The following is a 24,003-nucleotide window of genomic DNA, read 5'->3' as shown; positions in this document are numbered from 1 at the left end:
TTACACTTCACAGCCAATTTTGCATCCTTTAACTTCTTCTCTGCCTTCTCAACTTCATTTCCTGGGGTTTCCATTATGAGATGTTAAACAATATCTTTACTGTCCCTACGAGTAGGGGCGTACTAGGGCATGATAATTTTTTATTAATTTTTTAACTAGATTTGGTTAATTTATCAAGTTCGAGAATACTTAATAGTAGAATTGTAATAAAAAAAAGTTTCGTTCGGTACCATTTTACATACATGATTATTATATGCAAGCACGAAAGGGAACCATGGAGGGAGGGGGATTAGAACCCGGAAACCACCGGAGGAGACAAGAGACTTAATAACTAACTACATTGCGTGCCATAACCATTAAACCGTGGTTGCACATACTATATTGATTGGAAGTTAATTTTAAACACGAATAAATCATTTAACAATATTTTATAGAAATATGTTATTTTGCTTCATATTACCTTTTTAATAATATTCAAATCTATTATTTATTTATGAATGCAAAAAGTTAGCAATTCTACCGCTAGATGTATAATGTTTTCTTTCTTGGACAGCGACCATGGCAACTCAGCGAGGATGAGTATGAGTAGGGAAATACTGGTTCCAATTCAATAACAATAAAAATTTAAAAATGAAAAGTATGGCGATAATATTTAAAGTTCAATCTCATATCATACTGAACGCAGATGGTGTTTCCGTTCGACGCTTCAGCCTGGTGAATGAAAGGCTCAAAGTCCCTACGGCGTACGGCGTGATAGTTTTTTTTTAGCTAGATTTGTTTAATTTATCAAGTTAGAGGATAGTATAAAGAAGTTTAATTTTAAAAAAATTTCGTTCGGTACCGTTTTACATACATGATTATTTTATGCAAGCACGAAAGGGAACCATGGAGGGAGGGGGAATAGAACCCGGAAACCACCGGAGGAGACAAGAGACTTAATAACTAACTACACTGCGTGCCATAACCATTAAACCGTGGTTGCACATACTATAATGATTGGAAGTTAATTTTAAACACGAACAAATCATTTAATAATCATAAATTTTAAAATCCGTGTGAAAAATCACACTCACTAAATTAGCTGAAAATTTTTATAAATTCAATTAAGTGGACTAATAAGGTTTCAAAAAAAATGTTGAAATAGTTCAGCCTCGGGAGACTCACGATCCGCTTGCCCGGCCCATGTCCGGATCATGTCCGGCACAACTTCACATTATCTCCACATACACTCTGGCATTGTGCTACGGGGCTGTACAATTAAACCTAATTTTTGACAATTAATACTTTTACTTAATCGTTTTGATCACTCATAAACAAATGAATTTTGATTATCATTTTGAGTAAAAATAACGACAAGAGTAATCTGTAAACAATAAACATCATATTAATATTTGGCGTAGAATCAACATTACTATAGCATAGACCAATCTTTGAGCATAAAAGGAAATTAAAAGCTATCGTACTTCACACTGCTGCGCAACCAAAAAAAAGCGCTGCTAACGTTAAAGAAGAAGTTAGACACTATATCAAAATAAATCATCTAAGGCAACAAACAATGACAACAGAATAACTAAATTGTAGTTTGAAGGAATGACGTCTCAATAGGAGAGAAGTTCTGGCAAAATACATTTCATCCGCTGACACTTGTTATCTATGGCGAGGATCAAGTCCCTGAGGTAAATGGTTGGGACGCAATAGATAACTTTACTGGCGTTTAAATAAACTTGAACCTTGCTGACTTCACGACTACTTAGGACACACAGGTTATTCTCCAAAGTCAATCTAAAACACATGAAATACAAATCAAAGTCAATTACATATTACTTCGTTTGTGGTTGTTAAATGGAAACAATCGCCATTACAGACGAATAAAACGGCATCCAGCAGAAAACGGAAAAAATCGAACATTCGAAAAAAAAACCAAAGGTTTGGTCAAATTTACTTGTTAGAACAATTTACTGGCGAATTGTCGTAAATCAATTCCAACTATCACCTATAATAAAATAAACACAAGATTTCAAATTTTGAAGGTCGACTTTCAAAGGGTAATAATTACAATAGCGTAATTCAGAAGGTAAACACAATTACACAAAGTTTAAATCCGTGTGAAAAATCATAAACACTGAATGAGCTAAAGATTTTTAGAAATTAAACTAACTGGAATATTTATAGCTTTACAAAGAAAAACTATACTAGTTCAGTCTCGGGAGAGTCACGATCCGCTGTCGGATTCTGTGATTAATTCTGTCGGATCCGATGTTACGATCCGAGATCGAGAATCACTGAATCTCATTAAAGGCGCATTCAAGAATCCCTAAATAATTAAATTAAAGGTAGTTAGAAACTTTTCGTGCAAGTTGTATCATGACACAAGTAAATGGATAATAACCTCTCGGAGTTAGTAGCTGTGGTACACAACAGACACCATTAGCTCAAACTTCTGTACATCATCAGGGAATGGCAATCATAGAATTTAACTATTTGATCACTGGCTCAAAAGCACACATAACTTTGAGTGAACAGATGAAATTGTAAATGTTTTGCTTACCTGTAGCACCTGTAAGCACACATCTGCAACTTTTTAGACATAAAGCTGTGAGTAAATAGGAAACATTCAGCAACTTGAGGTTAGCATTTAGAATGCCCATGATACATGATCCAGTTTATGTGATACCTTGTAAGATGACAGGTCTTACAGAATAGTAGAATACATAGATGGGTGTCGGTATAAGAACTACAATACTGGTACGGACTACGGTGATTACATTATGTTAGCTAAAGATTTGCCTACAAAAGTACACATCTTTTTATGTGGTCCGTAAAACCAAGGAAAATTCATTACAGAAGCCATAACAGAAGCAAACATAGTGTCGCGAATGTCGGGCTATTGTTTACTACATAGTTGTTGCTTTGCTCGCCATGAGCCACTCGCCATCCGCCCACACAGAAACTGGGAGTTGACATTAGGTGAATTAAATGGAGGAAAGTCGTACTCGGTGATTACGCTCAGCCCACTCACAAACGTGTACACGAAGAGAGGGGGAAAAGGAGATGAAGTTGCCACTTTCGATCCCTGGTCGTCGCACTCCGCAGTGTAGAAGACGCGTTACGCCAACTGAAGGACAAAATGGTAATTATTGTGAATGCCACTTCACCTCTTACATTTTAACTGATTTACAATGCAAAAACATGAAGTTGAAATACATTCTACAAACCGGGACGGTCCATTTCAGCTGGGATCTGTCAATTGCTGTCGACTCTCGTCGAATGCCAGAAGCCATCTTGAAAGTAACGCGCAAACCGCAAGATGGCCATTTTCAGTCTTGCATTTAAAAACGTCCGCATCTGTCGTCTCTGCCAGCTGCCAGCTGCCAGCAAAGAGCCAAAGCGGCAAACTCCGACTGCGAACTGTGGATACAAAATGTTTGCTTAAGTGCTGAACGACTCATTTTTTAAAGTAATTAAAACAAAATTGTGTGTGGAATCTTGAATAAAGAAAAAGTCAAAAAGCCATACCAGATCCGAAGGAAGGAGAGTGCATTAATAATTTATTACATCCTTCGTTTGCGAACAAGAAGGCGTTTACTCAATGCCCTAGTTTCGTGATGAACTGCGAAGACTTAACTGTAATTTGAGAACATAAAAGGGATTCCCGGAAAAAAAAAACGCGCTGATAGATAAATCAAACGCTTCTTTACGTCCACTCGATGAACATCAAAACTTTCGAAATGCAAACACACTTCAGAGAAGTCAGCAAGTCTATAAAGAAGTGTTGTCGAGTCTGGGCTGTGCCATACATTAACAACGATGAAACATATAAATATCAACTTAGTATCGTGTAAGCGTGACGAAGGCAGCAACTGCTCGCTGCACCCTTGTTCCGTTTGATCGTACCATTTCTTAATTTAACAAAGACAAAAGTGTCGTAATTTAGCGTCATGGCGACTTGCAATATCTCAATGAAAAGTCTCGTCCTATTCGCATCGCAATTATTGGCGACTGTTTGTGGTCAAGATTCTCCTTCTTCCTGGGCCAAACTGCAAATTTCGTCCAACGAACTTTGTTCTATGCCGTTCGGTAGTTTTCGCGTCAACATTTACGAGCACGCCGAAAATAGCAAGTTGAGTACACTTCCCGCCCGTTACAAATATTTCTACACTCCGATCGCCCTGCTGGATCACACAAGCGCCACCAGTTCCTTCAACAACGTCATAAAACAGCCGGAAATTCGTTTCCGTATTGAAATGTGGACCGATAAGGTCGAAAGTGAAGTGGTTAAATATCTGGGCAAAGTCATCGGTCAACCAGTTCACGATCACCAGGTACAAGTTATTCCACTGGAGAAAGCAGTTCTGGTCAACACGATACCTTCAACTGCTTTCTCCCTCGGCAATAATTGGCTTCCCTATCAGCTGCACAAATTCCTTCAATTTTCTCTGTCGTGTTTTACGCAAAACGATTGCGATCAACTGGCGCTCGACATGCGCTCTAACCCGGAACAATTCGACCATTTAAAACTTTTGTTTAGCTTATCTTCACAGACGACACAAACAAAGGAAACCACTATTCGCATCGACAATATCGTTTCGGGACAATTGGTCAGCAATCTCTTGCAACGATTTGGCCAAAAAGACGAGATTCTACTAACGACTAACGATGAGAAGCGACTATTGACAGAAACAACAACCAACATCCTCGTAGAATCGTTCGACGATTCGGACGTTGTTTCTCCAAATTCGGAATCGCAGATCTACAACATGCTCGACAACATGTTAAGGAACTTGCTTTTCTCTAATAATAAGGCGGTCGTCAAAGAGCAGAGCGACAAGATGTGGGACACGGTTTTCTGGAATGAGGAAAATTACCGACCGGACAAGGCAAACAAAAACGAAGTCTACAAGAAGTTGGACGTGGAATCAAAGAAGAAACTGTCGGAATTGTATAAAAATATCAAAAAGATGGACGGCCAAGAAAATGTTTTGTTCGCTATTGTTTCAGCGAAGGTACCGGTGGTACCGGTGACAACAGATTTTGCCAAACACGGATCTACTTTCAAGGACGATATTGATAAATTTTATCAAATGAGTAAAGGCCATGTTGAATGGGATGGAGATAAATTCGTTCCCAAACCGTTAGTTCTCAGCAAAATTAATCTTACACAATTGCGTGATAGGCATTTGTTAAAAGATCGTAAAGTGATCGTTCGTTACTCGATCGCTGTCTTGTCCATCCACATTAATTTTGTACAATACCGTGGATTGACTGTCACTGACGAATGGCGAAATTTGAAGGACGAGTTAAAAGGTATTTTGCTGCTATTATTACGCGTAACGTAAAATTTCAAACTTCCGACGATTTCTTTTTTTGAAAGAAACAAGGACCGCTCTTTTGAATTTGAAAAAGGACTTGAATGGTAGGAACATTGGACTTTACAAACTTTTTCCTGATTTCTAAATTTTCCTGATAAATATTACTGGACACAGAGAACAAATGCCATCGAGGATATTGGTAGGATCCCAATGTCCTGCACTGATCTCTGTCAAATTGGACATAAAAAAGTGGACTCTTTTCGATTATGGGACAAAAAAAGATGGAAACTGTCCACTGCAATTTTTCGAAGCAATCTAACGAGGAAGGTATTGCTAGAAAACATTTAAAGATAAATTAAAGCTGCTTGTGTGTACACAATAATAGGTTTTCAGAAATAGATTGGTTACGTTGACGTCAAATCTTCTCCCGTTTACTTTCATGCGCAGAAGACTTCAAGTTACGCAAGAATAAACACCGCAATCCCGTTTGAGGAAGCAAAGATCAATGTGTCTAAAACAAACATACCCTGTATCTAGCTCATCGACACTGAATTGAAATGACAATAAAAGACTAAAGAAAAATAGTTTGATACTCACAACATATTCTCCTCATCAATATCATGATCTCGTCGCCCTCAAGAAACTCCGTGCTAGGTGAGGGCTGGGGTAGTAGTACAGTCGGCTGTGTAGACAAATGATGCTGGCCGGGTAGCTGGAGCAGGCTCAACTCTCACATGCCTCGGGGCAATGAAAAGTTGGCACGCAAGTGAGCAGTATTGCAGAATAATAGCACGTCCGTCAGTCGACAGTCGTTGCCGATCTTTCGGCAGGTTCCGCCTACTGGATTAATTCATTAAATAGCGGCGCAGCATAAATCTGAAACGAAAATAAGTGTTATTTTAGATACCAAAAATTTCATAGAAGATTTGCAGCGACACCAAGTAATACTTCAAATCAAGAGCAGGTACGTTCTTAGAAAGTCAAAGAGGGAAAATCCAGCAGGTAGCAGCCAACGAATTGACATACAAAGAGCTTAGTCGACCTTATAGCCCCTAGCCCTTTCATTTTTTCATTGAGAGAAATCAAGATGGTTGTCATTCAGTCAATTAAGCAAAATCTAAATTAAAAAATTAACAAACAATACCTGAAACTGCTGTCTGTGATGCATTCCCAAAATTCTGTGTCAAAACATAACTTACAGATAATCTGTGATGATAACCAATAAAACAGAATCTTGCTTCTTGTCATTTTTTTCACTAAAAGGTAAGCCACACATTTTTCTGTTTACATGTTTAGACAAGAATTAAAATGGCTTAGCACAGTTTTACCTCTGTTTGCATTTAGAAGTTTGCTGCATGCTTTTTATTGGGAATGGAAATGATAGAACATATCCCTATTATAGTTTGTTTGATAACCATCATCATCAACTGCTTCAGAAGTAGCAATTAACTGGTCAAGAGAGAACCTGTAAAATCAGAAAATTGTTAATCACAGCGAGTTAATAATTTATTGTCATCAATGTATCGTGCTTGATTTGGTTGCAAAATATAATCATATTATCGTGGTGTTGTGGTGTGTACCTTTTGCATTTGTCCACAAATTGGGCTGTGAAGCTGATGTTTGTAGCTGAAGCTGGTTACGCAAAGTATTCACCCACTTGCCTGAAAAATGGGAATTTTCATGCTCCATTGATGTAACATGATGGGACAACAAAACACTTAAAGATCATTTATGAATAGTAAAATACAGAGATGTGTGCAATAATAGCACCTACAGCTATACCAGTCTACAGTTCCAGACTTATTACATATTATGAATGTAAAAATAAGCTAAAGCAATGAAACCTTGCAAACAGAACCACCTTGCAATTAAGATGTGCTCGGTCCATGTCCCCAAAAACTTCACCTGGATACATTTGATGAAAATATTTAGTCAAGAATGCAATAAGAATCCTTACCTTAAAAAAGGTCTTGCTTATTCAGCAACTTGATGTAAAAACTTAAATGCCCATGATCCAATTGATCTGTTAATGCTATGCAATGCCTTGATGAAACATAGAATTGCAGATTGTTATGTAGAATTGCAGCATACAGAGATGGGTATAAGTATAAACTATTGGTGGTTACAGTGTCAGACACTGAGACAAGTCAAGCTTAAAATATTTAAGAAATTCCGTAAACTGAATAGAACATGTAATTGCTTAAAATGCCATTCAACTTACACTTCACAGCCAATTTTGCATCCTTTAACTTCTTCTCTGCCTTCTCAACTTCATTTCCTGGGGTTTCCATTATGAGATGTTAAACAATATCTTTACTGTCCCTACGAGTAGGGGCGTACTAGGGCATGATAATTTTTTATTAATTTTTTAACTAGATTTGGTTAATTTATCAAGTTCGAGAATACTTAATAGTAGAATTGTAATAAAAAAAAGTTTCGTTCGGTACCATTTTACATACATGATTATTATATGCAAGCACGAAAGGGAACCATGGAGGGAGGGGGATTAGAACCCGGAAACCACCGGAGGAGACAAGAGACTTAATAACTAACTACATTGCGTGCCATAACCATTAAACCGTGGTTGCACATACTATATTGATTGGAAGTTAATTTTAAACACGAATAAATCATTTAACAATATTTTATAGAAATATGTTATTTTGCTTCATATTACCTTTTTAATAATATTCAAATCTATTATTTATTTATGAATGCAAAAAGTTAGCAATTCTACCGCTAGATGTATAATGTTTTCTTTCTTGGACAGCGACCATGGCAACTCAGCGAGGATGAGTATGAGTAGGGAAATACTGGTTCCAATTCAATAACAATAAAAATTTAAAAATGAAAAGTATGGCGATAATATTTAAAGTTCAATCTCATATCATACTGAACGCAGATGGTGTTTCCGTTCGACGCTTCAGCCTGGTGAATGAAAGGCTCAAAGTCCCTACGGCGTACGGCGTGATAGTTTTTTTTTAGCTAGATTTGTTTAATTTATCAAGTTAGAGGATAGTATAAAGAAGTTTAATTTTAAAAAAATTTCGTTCGGTACCGTTTTACATACATGATTATTTTATGCAAGCACGAAAGGGAACCATGGAGGGAGGGGGAATAGAACCCGGAAACCACCGGAGGAGACAAGAGACTTAATAACTAACTACACTGCGTGCCATAACCATTAAACCGTGGTTGCACATACTATAATGATTGGAAGTTAATTTTAAACACGAACAAATCATTTAATAATCATAAATTTTAAAATCCGTGTGAAAAATCACACTCACTAAATTAGCTGAAAATTTTTATAAATTCAATTAAGTGGACTAATAAGGTTTCAAAAAAAATGTTGAAATAGTTCAGCCTCGGGAGACTCACGATCCGCTTGCCCGGCCCATGTCCGGATCATGTCCGGCACAACTTCACATTATCTCCACATACACTCTGGCATTGTGCTACGGGGCTGTACAATTAAACCTAATTTTTGACAATTAATACTTTTACTTAATCGTTTTGATCACTCATAAACAAATGAATTTTGATTATCATTTTGAGTAAAAATAACGACAAGAGTAATCTGTAAACAATAAACATCATATTAATATTTGGCGTAGAATCAACATTACTATAGCATAGACCAATCTTTGAGCATAAAAGGAAATTAAAAGCTATCGTACTTCACACTGCTGCGCAACCAAAAAAAAGCGCTGCTAACGTTAAAGAAGAAGTTAGACACTATATCAAAATAAATCATCTAAGGCAACAAACAATGACAACAGAATAACTAAATTGTAGTTTGAAGGAATGACGTCTCAATAGGAGAGAAGTTCTGGCAAAATACATTTCATCCGCTGACACTTGTTATCTATGGCGAGGATCAAGTCCCTGAGGTAAATGGTTGGGACGCAATAGATAACTTTACTGGCGTTTAAATAAACTTGAACCTTGCTGACTTCACGACTACTTAGGACACACAGGTTATTCTCCAAAGTCAATCTAAAACACATGAAATACAAATCAAAGTCAATTACATATTACTTCGTTTGTGGTTGTTAAATGGAAACAATCGCCATTACAGACGAATAAAACGGCATCCAGCAGAAAACGGAAAAAATCGAACATTCGAAAAAAAAACCAAAGGTTTGGTCAAATTTACTTGTTAGAACAATTTACTGGCGAATTGTCGTAAATCAATTCCAACTATCACCTATAATAAAATAAACACAAGATTTCAAATTTTGAAGGTCGACTTTCAAAGGGTAATAATTACAATAGCGTAATTCAGAAGGTAAACACAATTACACAAAGTTTAAATCCGTGTGAAAAATCATAAACACTGAATGAGCTAAAGATTTTTAGAAATTAAACTAACTGGAATATTTATAGCTTTACAAAGAAAAACTATACTAGTTCAGTCTCGGGAGAGTCACGATCCGCTGTCGGATTCTGTGATTAATTCTGTCGGATCCGATGTTACGATCCGAGATCGAGAATCACTGAATCTCATTAAAGGCGCATTCAAGAATCCCTAAATAATTAAATTAAAGGTAGTTAGAAACTTTTCGTGCAAGTTGTATCATGACACAAGTAAATGGATAATAACCTCTCGGAGTTAGTAGCTGTGGTACACAACAGACACCATTAGCTCAAACTTCTGTACATCATCAGGGAATGGCAATCATAGAATTTAACTATTTGATCACTGGCTCAAAAGCACACATAACTTTGAGTGAACAGATGAAATTGTAAATGTTTTGCTTACCTGTAGCACCTGTAAGCACACATCTGCAACTTTTTAGACATAAAGCTGTGAGTAAATAGGAAACATTCAGCAACTTGAGGTTAGCATTTAGAATGCCCATGATACATGATCCAGTTTATGTGATACCTTGTAAGATGACAGGTCTTACAGAATAGTAGAATACATAGATGGGTGTCGGTATAAGAACTACAATACTGGTACGGACTACGGTGATTACATTATGTTAGCTAAAGATTTGCCTACAAAAGTACACATCTTTTTATGTGGTCCGTAAAACCAAGGAAAATTCATTACAGAAGCCATAACAGAAGCAAACATAGTGTCGCGAATGTCGGGCTATTGTTTACTACATAGTTGTTGCTTTGCTCGCCATGAGCCACTCGCCATCCGCCCACACAGAAACTGGGAGTTGACATTAGGTGAATTAAATGGAGGAAAGTCGTACTCGGTGATTACGCTCAGCCCACTCACAAACGTGTACACGAAGAGAGGGGGAAAAGGAGATGAAGTTGCCACTTTCGATCCCTGGTCGTCGCACTCCGCAGTGTAGAAGACGCGTTACGCCAACTGAAGGACAAAATGGTAATTATTGTGAATGCCACTTCACCTCTTACATTTTAACTGATTTACAATGCAAAAACATGAAGTTGAAATACATTCTACAAACCGGGACGGTCCATTTCAGCTGGGATCTGTCAATTGCTGTCGACTCTCGTCGAATGCCAGAAGCCATCTTGAAAGTAACGCGCAAACCGCAAGATGGCCATTTTCAGTCTTGCATTTAAAAACGTCCGCATCTGTCGTCTCTGCCAGCTGCCAGCTGCCAGCAAAGAGCCAAAGCGGCAAACTCCGACTGCGAACTGTGGATACAAAATGTTTGCTTAAGTGCTGAACGACTCATTTTTTAAAGTAATTAAAACAAAATTGTGTGTGGAATCTTGAATAAAGAAAAAGTCAAAAAGCCATACCAGATCCGAAGGAAGGAGAGTGCATTAATAATTTATTACATCCTTCGTTTGCGAACAAGAAGGCGTTTACTCAATGCCCTAGTTTCGTGATGAACTGCGAAGACTTAACTGTAATTTGAGAACATAAAAGGGATTCCCGGAAAAAAAAACGCGCTGATAGATAAATCAAACGCTTCTTTACGTCCACTCGATGAACATCAAAACTTTCGAAATGCAAACACACTTCAGAGAAGTCAGCAAGTCTATAAAGAAGTGTTGTCGAGTCTGGGCTGTGCCATACATTAACAACGATGAAACATATAAATATCAACTTAGTATCGTGTAAGCGTGACGAAGGCAGCAACTGCTCGCTGCACCCTTGTTCCGTTTGATCGTACCATTTCTTAATTTAACAAAGACAAAAGTGTCGTAATTTAGCGTCATGGCGACTTGCAATATCTCAATGAAAAGTCTCGTCCTATTCGCATCGCAATTATTGGCGACTGTTTGTGGTCAAGATTCTCCTTCTTCCTGGGCCAAACTGCAAATTTCGTCCAACGAACTTTGTTCTATGCCGTTCGGTAGTTTTCGCGTCAACATTTACGAGCACGCCGAAAATAGCAAGTTGAGTACACTTCCCGCCCGTTACAAATATTTCTACACTCCGATCGCCCTGCTGGATCACACAAGCGCCACCAGTTCCTTCAACAACGTCATAAAACAGCCGGAAATTCGTTTCCGTATTGAAATGTGGACCGATAAGGTCGAAAGTGAAGTGGTTAAATATCTGGGCAAAGTCATCGGTCAACCAGTTCACGATCACCAGGTACAAGTTATTCCACTGGAGAAAGCAGTTCTGGTCAACACGATACCTTCAACTGCTTTCTCCCTCGGCAATAATTGGCTTCCCTATCAGCTGCACAAATTCCTTCAATTTTCTCTGTCGTGTTTTACGCAAAACGATTGCGATCAACTGGCGCTCGACATGCGCTCTAACCCGGAACAATTCGACCATTTAAAACTTTTGTTTAGCTTATCTTCACAGACGACACAAACAAAGGAAACCACTATTCGCATCGACAATATCGTTTCGGGACAATTGGTCAGCAATCTCTTGCAACGATTTGGCCAAAAAGACGAGATTCTACTAACGACTAACGATGAGAAGCGACTATTGACAGAAACAACAACCAACATCCTCGTAGAATCGTTCGACGATTCGGACGTTGTTTCTCCAAATTCGGAATCGCAGATCTACAACATGCTCGACAACATGTTAAGGAACTTGCTTTTCTCTAATAATAAGGCGGTCGTCAAAGAGCAGAGCGACAAGATGTGGGACACGGTTTTCTGGAATGAGGAAAATTACCGACCGGACAAGGCAAACAAAAACGAAGTCTACAAGAAGTTGGACGTGGAATCAAAGAAGAAACTGTCGGAATTGTATAAAAATATCAAAAAGATGGACGGCCAAGAAAATGTTTTGTTCGCTATTGTTTCAGCGAAGGTACCGGTGGTACCGGTGACAACAGATTTTGCCAAACACGGATCTACTTTCAAGGACGATATTGATAAATTTTATCAAATGAGTAAAGGCCATGTTGAATGGGATGGAGATAAATTCGTTCCCAAACCGTTAGCTCTCAGCAAAATTAATCTTACACAATTGCGTGATAGGCATTTGTTAAAAGATCGTAAAGTGATCGTTCGTTACTCGATCGCTGTCTTGTCCATCCACATTAATTTTGTACAATACCGTGGATTGACTGTCACTGACGAATGGCGAAATTTGAAGGACGAGTTAAAAGGTATTTTGCTGCTATTATTACGCGTAACGTAAAATTTCAAACTTCCGACGATTTCTTTTTTTGAAAGAAACAAGGACCGCTCTTTTGAATTTGAAAAAGGACTTGAATGGTAGGAACATTGGACTTTACAAACTTTTTCCTGATTTCTAAATTTTCCTGATAAATATTACTGGACACAGAGAACAAATGCCATCGAGGATATTGGTAGGATCCCAATGTCCTGCACTGATCTCTGTCAAATTGGACATAAAAAAGTGGACTCTTTTCGATTATGGGACAAAAAAAGATGGAAACTGTCCACTGCAATTTTTCGAAGCAATCTAACGAGGAAGGTATTGCTAGAAAACATTTAAAGATAAATTAAAGCTGCTTGTGTGTACACAATAATAGGTTTTCAGAAATAGATTGGTTACGTTGACGTCAAATCTTCTCCCGTTTACTTTCATGCGCAGAAGACTTCAAGTTACGCAAGAATAAACACCGCAATCCCGTTTGAGGAAGCAAAGATCAATGTGTCTAAAACAAACATACCCTGTATCTAGCTCATCGACACTGAATTGAAATGACAATAAAAGACTAAAGAAAAATAGTTTGATACTCACAACATATTCTCCTCATCAATATCATGATCTCGTCGCCCTCAAGAAACTCCGTGCTAGGTGAGGGCTGGGGTAGTAGTACAGTCGGCTGTGTAGACAAATGATGCTGGCCGGGTAGCTGGAGCAGGCTCAACTCTCACATGCCTCGGGGCAATGAAAAGTTGGCACGCAAGTGAGCAGTATTGCAGAATAATAGCACGTCCGTCAGTCGACAGTCGTTGCCGATCTTTCGGCAGGTTCCGCCTACTGGATTAATTCATTAAATAGCGGCGCAGCATAAATCTGAAACGAAAATAAGTGTTATTTTAGATACCAAAAATTTCATAGAAGATTTGCAGCGACACCAAGTAATACTTCAAATCAAGAGCAGGTACGTTCTTAGAAAGTCAAAGAGGGAAAATCCAGCAGGTAGCAGCCAACGAATTGACATACAAAGAGCTTAGTCGACCTTATAGCCCCTAGCCCTTTCATTTTTTCATTGAGAGAAATCAAGATGGTTGTCATTCAGTCAATTAAGCAAAATCTAAATTAAAAAATTAACAAACAATACCTGAAACTGCTGTCTGTGATGCATTCCCAAAATTCTGTGTCAAAACATAACTTACAGATAATCTGTGATGATAACCAATAAAACAGAATCTTGCTTCTTGTCATTTTTTTCACTAAAAGGTAAGCCACACATTTTTCTGTTTACATGTTTAGACAAGAATTAAAATGGCTTAGCACAGTTTTACCTCTGTTTGCATTTAGAAGTTTGCTGCATGCTTTTTATTGGGAATGGAAATGATAGAACATATCCCTATTATAGTTTGTTTGATAACCATCATCATCAACTGCTTCAGAAGTAGCAATTAACTGGTCAAGAGAGAACCTGTAAAATCAGAAAATTGTTAATCACAGCGAGTTAATAATTTATTGTCATCAATGTATCGTGCTTGATTTGGTTGCAAAATATAATCATATTATCGTGGTGTTGTGGTGTGTACCTTTTGCATTTGTCCACAAATTGGGCTGTGAAGCTGATGTTTGTAGCTGAAGCTGGTTACGCAAAGTATTCACCCACTTGCCTGAAAAATGGGAATTTTCATGCTCCATTGATGTAACATGATGGGACAACAAAACACTTAAAGATCATTTATGAATAGTAAAATACAGAGATGTGTGCAATAATAGCACCTACAGCTATACCAGTCTACAGTTCCAGACTTATTACATATTATGAATGTAAAAATAAGCTAAAGCAATGAAACCTTGCAAACAGAACCACCTTGCAATTAAGATGTGCTCGGTCCATGTCCCCAAAAACTTCACCTGGATACATTTGATGAAAATATTTAGTCAAGAATGCAATAAGAATCCTTACCTTAAAAAAGGTCTTGCTTATTCAGCAACTTGATGTAAAAACTTAAATGCCCATGATCCAATTGATCTGTTAATGCTATGCAATGCCTTGATGAAACATAGAATTGCAGATTGTTATGTAGAATTGCAGCATACAGAGATGGGTATAAGTATAAACTATTGGTGGTTACAGTGTCAGACACTGAGACAAGTCAAGCTTAAAATATTTAAGAAATTCCGTAAACTGAATAGAACATGTAATTGCTTAAAATGCCATTCAACTTACACTTCACAGCCAATTTTGCATCCTTTAACTTCTTCTCTGCCTTCTCAACTTCATTTCCTGGGGTTTCCATTATGAGATGTTAAACAATATCTTTACTGTCCCTACGAGTAGGGGCGTACTAGGGCATGATAATTTTTTATTAATTTTTTAACTAGATTTGGTTAATTTATCAAGTTCGAGAATACTTAATAGTAGAATTGTAATAAAAAAAAGTTTCGTTCGGTACCATTTTACATACATGATTATTATATGCAAGCACGAAAGGGAACCATGGAGGGAGGGGGATTAGAACCCGGAAACCACCGGAGGAGACAAGAGACTTAATAACTAACTACATTGCGTGCCATAACCATTAAACCGTGGTTGCACATACTATATTGATTGGAAGTTAATTTTAAACACGAATAAATCATTTAACAATATTTTATAGAAATATGTTATTTTGCTTCATATTACCTTTTTAATAATATTCAAATCTATTATTTATTTATGAATGCAAAAAGTTAGCAATTCTACGCTAGATGTATAATGTTTTCTTTCTTGGACAGCGACCATGGCAACTCAGCGAGGATGAGTATGAGTAGGGAAATACTGGTTTCCAATTCAATAACAATAAAAATTTAAAAATGAAAAGTATGGCGATAATATTTAAAGTTCAATCTCATATCATACTGAACGCAGATGGTGTTTCCGTTCGACGCTTCAGCCTGGTGAATGAAAGGCTCAAAGTCCCTACGGCGTACGGCGTGATAGTTTTTTTTTAGCTAGATTTGTTTAATTTATCAAGTTAGAGGATAGTATAAAGAAGTTTAATTTTAAAAAAATTTCGTTCGGTACCGTTTTACATACATGATTATTTTATGCAAGCACGAAAGGGAACCATGGAGGGAGGGGGAATAGAACCCGGAAACCACCGGAGGAGACAAGAGACTTAATAACTAACTACACTGCGTGCCATAACCATTAAACCGTGGTTGCACATACTATAATGATTGGAAGTTAATTTTAAACACGAACAAATCATTTAATAATCATAAATTTTAAAATCCGTGTGAAAAATCACACTCACTAAATTAGCTGAAAATTTTTATAAATTCAATTAAGTGGACTAATAAGGTTTCAAAAAAAATGTTGAAATAGTTCAGCCTCGGGAGACTCACGATCCGCTTGCCCGGCCCATGTCCGGATCATGTCCGGCACAACTTCACATTATCTCCACATACACTCTGGCATTGTGCTACGGGGCTGTACAATTAAACCTAATTTTTGACAATTAATACTTTTACTTAATCGTTTTGATCACTCATAAACAAATGAATTTTGATTATCATTTTGAGTAAAAATAACGACAAGAGTAATCTGTAAACAATAAACATCATATTAATATTTGGCGTAGAATCAACATTACTATAGCATAGACCAATCTTTGAGCATAAAAGGAAATTAAAAGCTATCGTACTTCACACTGCTGCGCAACCAAAAAAAAGCGCTGCTAACGTTAAAGAAGAAGTTAGACACTATATCAAAATAAATCATCTAAGGCAACAAACAATGACAACAGAATAACTAAATTGTAGTTTGAAGGAATGACGTCTCAATAGGAGAGAAGTTCTGGCAAAATACATTTCATCCGCTGACACTTGTTATCTATGGCGAGGATCAAGTCCCTGAGGTAAATGGTTGGGACGCAATAGATAACTTTACTGGCGTTTAAATAAACTTGAACCTTGCTGACTTCACGACTACTTAGGACACACAGGTTATTCTCCAAAGTCAATCTAAAACACATGAAATACAAATCAAAGTCAATTACATATTACTTCGTTTGTGGTTGTTAAATGGAAACAATCGCCATTACAGACGAATAAAACGGCATCCAGCAGAAAACGGAAAAAATCGAACATTCGAAAAAAAAACCAAAGGTTTGGTCAAATTTACTTGTTAGAACAATTTACTGGCGAATTGTCGTAAATCAATTCCAACTATCACCTATAATAAAATAAACACAAGATTTCAAATTTTGAAGGTCGACTTTCAAAGGGTAATAATTACAATAGCGTAATTCAGAAGGTAAACACAATTACACAAAGTTTACATCCGTGTGAAAAATCATAAACACTGAATTAGCTAAAGATTTTTAGAAATTAAACTAACTGGAATATTTATATCTTTAAATAAAAAGAAAAACTAAACTAGTTCAGTCTCGGGAGAGTCACGATCCGCTGTCGGATTCTGTGATTAATTCTGTCGGATCCACTGTTACGATCCGAGATTATCTCGGATCTCGGCGAGACCGAGAATCACCGAATCTCATTAAAGGCGCATTCAAGAATCCCAAAATAATTAACTTAAAGGTAGTTAGAAACTTTTCGTGCAAGTTGTATCGTTACACAATTAAATGGATAATAACCTCTCGGAGTTAGTAGCTGTGGTACACCACAGACACCATTAGCTCAAACTTGTGTACATCATGACTACATGACATGCTATTGGGAGGTGGAAGCTGCAGGGAATGGCAATCATAGAATTTAACTATTTGATCACTGGCTCAAAAGCACACATGACTTTGAGTGAACAGATGAAATTGTAAATGTTTTTCTTACCTGTAGCACCTGTAAGCACACATCTGCAACTTTTTGGACATAAAGCTGTGAGTTAATAAGAAACATTCAGCAACTTGAGGTTAACATTTAGAATGCCCATGATACATGATCCAGTTTATGTGATACCTTGTAAGATGACAGGTCTTACAGAATAGTAGAATACATAGATCAGATTTGCCTACATAAGTACACATCTTTTTATGTGGTCCGTAAAACCAAGGAAAATTCATTACAGAAGCCATAACAGAAACAAACATAGTGTCGAAGCGACAATAACATAGTGTCGAATGTCGGGCTATTGTTTACTAAATAGTTGTTGCTTTGCTCGCCATGAGCGCCACGAGAGAAATCAGCAGTACCATTTGCCATCTAGCGTCACAATTGACCATAATTTTAAATTTTGTAACGGAACTTACCGTCTGTCCTTAAGTCCTTATACTCCTTAACTAGTGAGCTGACCAAAAATTATTCTGATTAGCAGTTTAAAGTCGACATAATAATTTTATTAATTGCGTAACAATTAAAAAAAGACTCGAGAGGTGGACGGATTAGGACGGAAACAGGAACGATAATAAGGACGGTATCTTGGCTAAGAAAGTGCAATAAAAGTGGGAATGATCCCAGTGAGATCAAAATGTAGGGCTAGAACGACTTGAACGGCAAAACGGACATTGATTTTTCTGTAAATAATGCAGCTCATAGTCATCAGCGTGGAATATCTTATTGCAATGTTTACAATGCTTGAGCGCCACATCAGGCAAAAAGTTGCGGTAGTACTGGCTGGGCAAGGGGGACGGCCATCGGCAAACAATCACTTCGGTTGGTTTCAATTGAAGCAAAGCGTCACGATTTAGAATGATTTTAGACGTCTGGTCTCGTAACTTTGAAGAAACCAAGTTTGAGTTTAGACAAAAATTTAACGAAAATTGCTCTATTTAAAATATTAGTTTTACCTGGTGGGAGTAAAAGTAGGACGAAAAGGGATCCGTTGACTGTCTATCGTTTTCGTATAGTTGATAGTCTTCTCCATTCTTTAAATCGTTGTTTGCTTTTAGAGGTTCAGTTTTTATCAACTGTAGGGCTTCTGCAGCTGAGATGTCTTCCTCCACATAAAATTCCACCAAAGGAAGGATCTCTGTAAAAAAATAAAATAAAGTCAAGTTTGGGTTTCCAAGAAAAACGTTAAAGTAGAATTTTACCGAAAGAAATGAAAGAAAAGATGAAATTTTCGCCACAGTGAATGCAGCAGTTTCCACGCGGATTATACAGCGGATTGCTCATGGAGCATCGGTAACAAAGAGGAAGAAGGTCCTCTGCGTCTTGGTACGGTTGGGCGCGGATACTTAACACCGCCAAGTCGATACTCTCCTGAAACTGAACAGGTATCTTCAGATTCTGCAGCAACGTCACAGCATGCTTCGCCGTCTTGTATGCGCCTAACGTCTTGGCGTGTTTCATCAACGAATAAACCACTGCAAATTGACTGATGCCAGTTAATGGACCCTATAATCACAAAAAACGTAATCATTCATTCTACGGTTCAGATTTTCTATGAATCAATTACGTGGAGTGTTTCGTGAAGAAGATAACGCGCCATGTTAAATAACGCTTCCGGCAAGCTGGAAGTGAAAGGCTCATTCTAAAAAAAAATAATTAAAGAAAGACTTGACAACTTCACTTTTTGTTCCGTACTAATTTAGAAGCAAAGATAATTACCGTGAAGCGATGGATTGCTTGATAAGCATAATATGCCGAACTCTTGCGTTCTAAAGCGTGAAACTGAGTAACGTGCTTCAGTGCTTCGTTTGACAATTCCCTGTTCATTAAGGTTGATTATCATTATTGTTTTTTTCATTCAGAAAGTTTTTGTAGGAATGGAAATAAGACAAATAACTAACGCTTTAGCGGCCAACTGGAGCCGATGTTTGGCGAAGAGCCAGAAGAAATGTGAGGCGTCTTCGTATTTGTTTAACGCCACGGCGTTCATCGCTAGTGTGTTGAGAACTCGCTCCGCTTCCTCCAAACACCCCGCTTCGTAATAAGCTGAAAAAGCAAAAATTGTAAGACAAACCTCTTCATTTTTCTTTGAAACTCAAAATGTTTCACCTTGTTGAGCTTCGATAAATTGCTCCTGTTCGGCCAGCCAACGAGCATAAGGTAGATAAACATTTCGACTGATATCAGGATGCTGCTTGGCGAGTGCCAGAGCTTCAGTCCAAGCGCCACACTCAACCAAAGCGGCAGCCAGAGCAGTCGTATCACCAAGACGCCGTAGGATGTCACAAGCCAGCTGGACTGATCCCAATCGACGAAGATGGTCTGCAATGATGCGTAACGTTGACGCTTGGTCCGTTGCGTCCAGTCTTCGAGACGCGTCAACAAGCCTGTACAACATTTAGAACATTTTTTAGTCCTGGATAATTTCAAAACTGATTTTTACTAATCGACTCACATGGATGTCCATCCGTTGGCAGCGATAATCTCAACAGCTTTGAGAATTTCACCTGCATTCAGGTACATTTCTGCTGCTGCTCGCGGGTCGTGAATATCTTGCGCCCAATCCGCCCGTTTTTTCAGGATGTTCATCCGTTCGGTCGTACTGTCTCCGCTGAGATACTCCTGGGCTTGATCGAAAAGGCGCAAATCGGTGAAGAGAGCCACCGCCTTGTCGCTACGGCCGCACTTGCGGTACAAGCGAGCCGCCTCGTTGAACTTTCCCTGCCACGCAAGGATGTCGCCGATAAAGACATTGTGGTTGATATTGGCCTGTGGTCCTCCCAGCCGCTTCTGATATGCGATAGATTCCATCAGCTCCAGGTATTTGTAGTCCTGGATACGTTGGAACGCTTGTGTGGCAATGTCCAGTTCCAGCGCATTGACCGACTCGTGTGCCAGCTGTGACCAGTCGGCCTCCGTCACGCCCATACAAGCCACTTCGTAAGCTTCGCGGTAGAGCTTACGGTCAAGATACTGGTACATTGGTGCTGATAGAGGCACCTGAAGGGTGGTCATGCTGTATCCCTGCAAGCAAAATATTTTGGCGCCGTAGAATCCCACGACGTAGCCTTGAAACTTTTGCTGGTGACAGGGAAAATTTGATGCTTTGATGTTCAACCAGTTCTGACCCGAAAAGCAAAGCATATCTTCGCAGTGAATGTTCCAAGCGACGCTATTAGCATGTGGCTCCTACATTCACAATTTAGGTTATTATTCTGTTGTAATCTGGGAAAAAGTTTTGGAACTACCTGAGAAATCAATTCACTGTTGCTCAATTGATAGACGGAGCAGGTATTGTTGTCATCTACAATGGCCACCTTTTGGCGTGAAGAGCTCAAGTCCAGGCAGCGGATAGGGACACTGATCTTGAGCAACTCCACCGGGAAAGGGTTATCTAAAAATATTTTGGACACCTGGCCATTCTTCAAGCCTAGCAGGAGACCCTCTTTGTTGGCCGGTCCGCCGACGATTTTTATGTAGCGCACGGGTGAATCTAACGTCCACTCGCGTTCCTTGACGCCCTGAAAGTTCACCGACTGCAGTTTCTTTTCCTGAACGAAAAAAAAAAAAAATCCAGACAGATGTGATACGTTAGATAAAAATTTTGCAAAGAAAATCATAAAAGATTTACGTGACACAGAATGATGTGGTTGGTACAAATGACCATAAGGCTGCATTCGAAATTCTGGCTGATTTTTTCCTTGATGACATAGTGCAGCTGTTCGCCTTCCTGTTGCTCGTAAATCATGAGTTTTTCTTGCAGCTGGACCTAGAAGAATCCAACAATAACAAGACATCATCATCCGGTCACATATTCCTGCCATTGCACGACATACCGCTAAGCGATTTTTGTAGATGGCGATTTTCTTGATAAGGTCACGGCAACAGATGCGCACTTTTTCCTCCGTCAGTAAGTGGTGGACTACCACGTCTGTCAGATGTTCTCTATTTTTCGAAATAACAAAGTAAAACGGCATTGTAAATTAAGCCCATTCACACGATCCTTATTTAACAATACCTGAATGCGTAGCGTTCTTTATAGAGACCGTGAACGGTGCTAAATATCAGCTGGTGACAACCGACTGTTCCGTCTTCACTGCCAACGGCCTACAAGCAACGGATAATAATTTTAACGTTTAAAAATTTTAATATGTCAAAATTTTGAATGGCTTACCACAACTGTGCTGTTTTGTTTGGTTGCCGTCGCCCAGACCCACTTGCTACACTCAGCTATGGGACCAAGAGCATATCCTTCGCTACTAAAGAGCTGACACTGTCGGTTGGATCCACAGACAAGCAGATAGTCACCACCAGCGTGACGATAAGGAACTATTCGGCAAGCGTTGAAACCCAAAGGTTTCTCCGAACGGATCTAGTAAATTCATACAATAAAATTCAATTTTTAGAGGAAAGCACTTGTTGAAACAATGATATCTGGTATACTCACTTGTTTTCCGTTGGGGAGGTGGAAGGATAACGTTCTGTTACCCCAATCCGTGACACAAAGCATTTCTGCTTGGTCAGTCCTACCAAAAGAGATTGTTTTTAAATAACGAGAGGGAATTAAATTAGCATCATATAAATAATATGTACCTGTTGATGTTCCAGCACAAGGCCCATACTGGTGACTGATTGCCTCCTGGTCTTTCAATTTTAGATTTTTCATCTCCAGACTAAAATACAAAAGTTATGAGTTATCATGAAATTTAAAATGCTAATGTTTATGCATACTCTGTTTCGGATGGATATTGTGCCATTGGCCAAACCTAAGGCTAGCAGGGTTCCATCATCATTCCAAGAACAAGAACAAACTCGTGAACTGACTCTGTATTTTTGGACATTCTTCTGCTCAGGACTCCACAAACCAAAGTCATTAGAGGAGCAACTGGCAAGAATAGGGCTAACTGGATTGTAGGACACACATTGAATAGTATCATTGTGCCTATTGTGGAATATGAAATTTAAAAAATCATTTGGATTCCTACATTTTTAGCTAATTACTCCTTACGAATATTTGAGAATGGCTTCCATGCCACCCGTCCAAATGATGACATTCTTGTCAGCACCACCAGAAGCAAAGCGCTTTCCATCTTTAGCAAAGGCTACACAATACACAATATCCTTGTGCCCTAAAATAGATGGTAGTATAAGGATTTAACAGGAAAGTTTTCGATTTAAGACACCTTACCTTTTAAAGAATGAAGCAGTGTGCCTGTTAAGGCCTCATACACAAGCACTTTGTTCCCTGCTGCAGCAATCAGTTGAGTACCATCAGCGCTGAAGCACAGATCGTATATCCTGTAAAATGTTAATGTATTCACGTTAGACCGTTAAGGCATACAAATGAATGAATGATAAAGAGATATCAATAGGAATCAATCATAACACTTACTGTTGCTCTGAATTATCGCGGGTATGGACCTTGTCCACCCAGATAGGCACTGTTCTCATTATAACTGGAATTCCGATTTACATATCAGGTTAAGCTGACATTAGATCATTCAAAACGTGTTTACTATTGGTTTACTCGATCGAATCTGACAGATAGGTGGTTGAAACTTTTTGTTTGTATAACAACGATCACCAGGGCAACGACTCGAAGTCTCAAAGCAATTATGAATCTTGTCGTCGTACAAAATGCTTCTGCTAGATGGCGTGAAAAACGCGCTAAATGATCCAAATTCAAATCCTTGCCTTAAATTAACATACGAGTTTCTGTAAAATAAAAAGTATATAATTTTCGTCGCTTTCTTCTGCTACACCTTGTATAAAATTATTCAGTAATTCTAGTTTTTTTTCAATTTAAAGGATTTCAAAATAGGCCTACTACCACTGGATAACGTCAAAATTTTCAGCCGACATGAAATTAATTATCAACAAAAAACAATTAAGCACGTTAATTACAGGTAACGACTACATTAAAAATTACTGGGGATCTGACTAATTACAGATCAACAAGTTTCAGATCACTTGGAAGGACCGCACTAGCGAGCTATCAGATGCTTAAGGATTTGGTTTTCATTCGGAGAGTCGTAGAATAACAAAATTGTGATGATTTGCTTCAAGTATCTCACAAGCTAAATAATTAAGAAAATTAATTAACTCCTGTAAGCAATGGTATCAATATAACTTACGAATTTGATCAAATGGAATGTTGCCCATTTCTGGACCAACGGAAAATGGATCACTTATTGATTCTTTACACACGTGTTTTTTCACAACAAATTCAATGCGTCGGACGTGAAGAGACTTGAAACACTTCACTCGTGTCTTTATTTCAATTAACAATAAATAAAATTAGAGAACCAATTAATACGAGAAAATGACAAAAAGAGTTGTTTACCAGAT

The 24,003-nt window shown here is 38.2% G+C and overlaps 2 protein-coding genes and 3 long non-coding RNA genes across 45 annotated transcripts in view; all 5 read right to left on the bottom strand.

Moving 5' to 3' along the window:
- Positions 1–24,003, bottom strand: part of LOC124326455 (extensin-2-like) — a 142,092-nt gene that overhangs the window by 9,012 nt on the left and 109,077 nt on the right. The window lies entirely within an intron of this gene.
- Positions 6–7,456, bottom strand: LOC124326687. 19 transcript variants are annotated; one of them, XR_006915682.1, is made up of 12 exons: positions 7,267–7,456; positions 7,171–7,214; positions 6,890–6,970; positions 6,638–6,774; positions 6,454–6,565; positions 6,258–6,367; positions 5,907–6,185; positions 3,205–3,408; positions 2,549–3,115; positions 2,390–2,488; positions 2,194–2,314; positions 1,363–1,782 (listed from the first exon to the last, which is right to left on the bottom strand). It is a non-coding gene; the product is annotated as an uncharacterized LOC124326687 (long non-coding RNA). The 19 variants fall into 19 exon arrangements; XR_006915670.1 differs by lacking the exon at positions 7,171–7,214 and having other exon boundaries at positions 2,549–2,593; positions 2,675–3,115; XR_006915674.1 differs by lacking the exon at positions 7,171–7,214 and having other exon boundaries at positions 2,390–2,440; positions 2,549–2,593; positions 2,675–3,115.
- LOC124326685 lies at positions 7,532–14,981 on the bottom strand. 19 transcript variants are annotated; one of them, XR_006915663.1, is made up of 12 exons: positions 14,792–14,981; positions 14,696–14,739; positions 14,415–14,495; positions 14,163–14,299; positions 13,979–14,090; positions 13,783–13,892; positions 13,432–13,710; positions 10,731–10,934; positions 10,075–10,641; positions 9,916–10,014; positions 9,720–9,840; positions 8,889–9,308 (listed from the first exon to the last, which is right to left on the bottom strand). It is a non-coding gene; the product is annotated as an uncharacterized LOC124326685 (long non-coding RNA). The 19 variants fall into 19 exon arrangements; XR_006915650.1 differs by lacking the exon at positions 14,696–14,739 and having other exon boundaries at positions 10,075–10,119; positions 10,201–10,641; XR_006915654.1 differs by lacking the exon at positions 14,696–14,739 and having other exon boundaries at positions 9,916–9,966; positions 10,075–10,119; positions 10,201–10,641.
- On the bottom strand, positions 15,057–17,819 carry LOC124326736. Of its 3 annotated transcripts, XR_006915756.1 has the most exons (4): positions 17,785–17,819; positions 17,659–17,703; positions 15,905–16,833; positions 15,057–15,173 (listed from the first exon to the last, which is right to left on the bottom strand). It is a non-coding gene; the product is annotated as an uncharacterized LOC124326736 (long non-coding RNA). The 3 variants fall into 3 exon arrangements; XR_006915757.1 differs by having other exon boundaries at positions 17,659–17,790; XR_006915758.1 differs by lacking the exons at positions 17,659–17,703; positions 17,785–17,819 and adding an exon at positions 17,249–17,328.
- Positions 18,140–23,920, bottom strand: LOC124326041 (intraflagellar transport protein 122 homolog). 3 transcript variants are annotated; one of them, XM_046784622.1, is made up of 22 exons: positions 23,790–23,920; positions 23,585–23,732; positions 23,172–23,370; positions 23,048–23,111; positions 22,844–22,953; positions 22,664–22,784; positions 22,387–22,597; positions 22,249–22,328; positions 22,103–22,181; positions 21,830–22,027; positions 21,674–21,762; positions 21,492–21,600; positions 21,287–21,424; positions 20,904–21,206; positions 20,111–20,844; positions 19,765–20,042; positions 19,557–19,701; positions 19,375–19,474; positions 19,223–19,297; positions 18,858–19,161; positions 18,612–18,793; positions 18,140–18,539 (listed from the first exon to the last, which is right to left on the bottom strand). In XM_046784622.1, the coding sequence occupies exons 4-22, from the start codon at positions 23,104–23,106 to the stop codon at positions 18,288–18,290; spliced, it is 3,567 nt and encodes a 1,188-aa protein (XP_046640578.1). In that variant the 5' UTR covers positions 23,107–23,111; positions 23,172–23,370; positions 23,585–23,732; positions 23,790–23,920; the 3' UTR covers positions 18,140–18,287. The 3 variants fall into 3 exon arrangements, with proteins under 3 accessions (XP_046640578.1, XP_046640579.1, XP_046640577.1); XM_046784623.1 differs by having other exon boundaries at positions 23,183–23,370; XM_046784621.1 differs by having other exon boundaries at positions 23,048–23,370.

Source organism: Daphnia pulicaria, chromosome 2 (genome assembly GCF_021234035.1).
Source record: "Daphnia pulicaria isolate SC F1-1A chromosome 2, SC_F0-13Bv2, whole genome shotgun sequence".
NCBI lineage: Eukaryota > Metazoa > Arthropoda > Branchiopoda > Diplostraca > Daphniidae > Daphnia > Daphnia pulicaria.
This window is presented reverse-complemented; position numbering and strand designations above follow the sequence as displayed.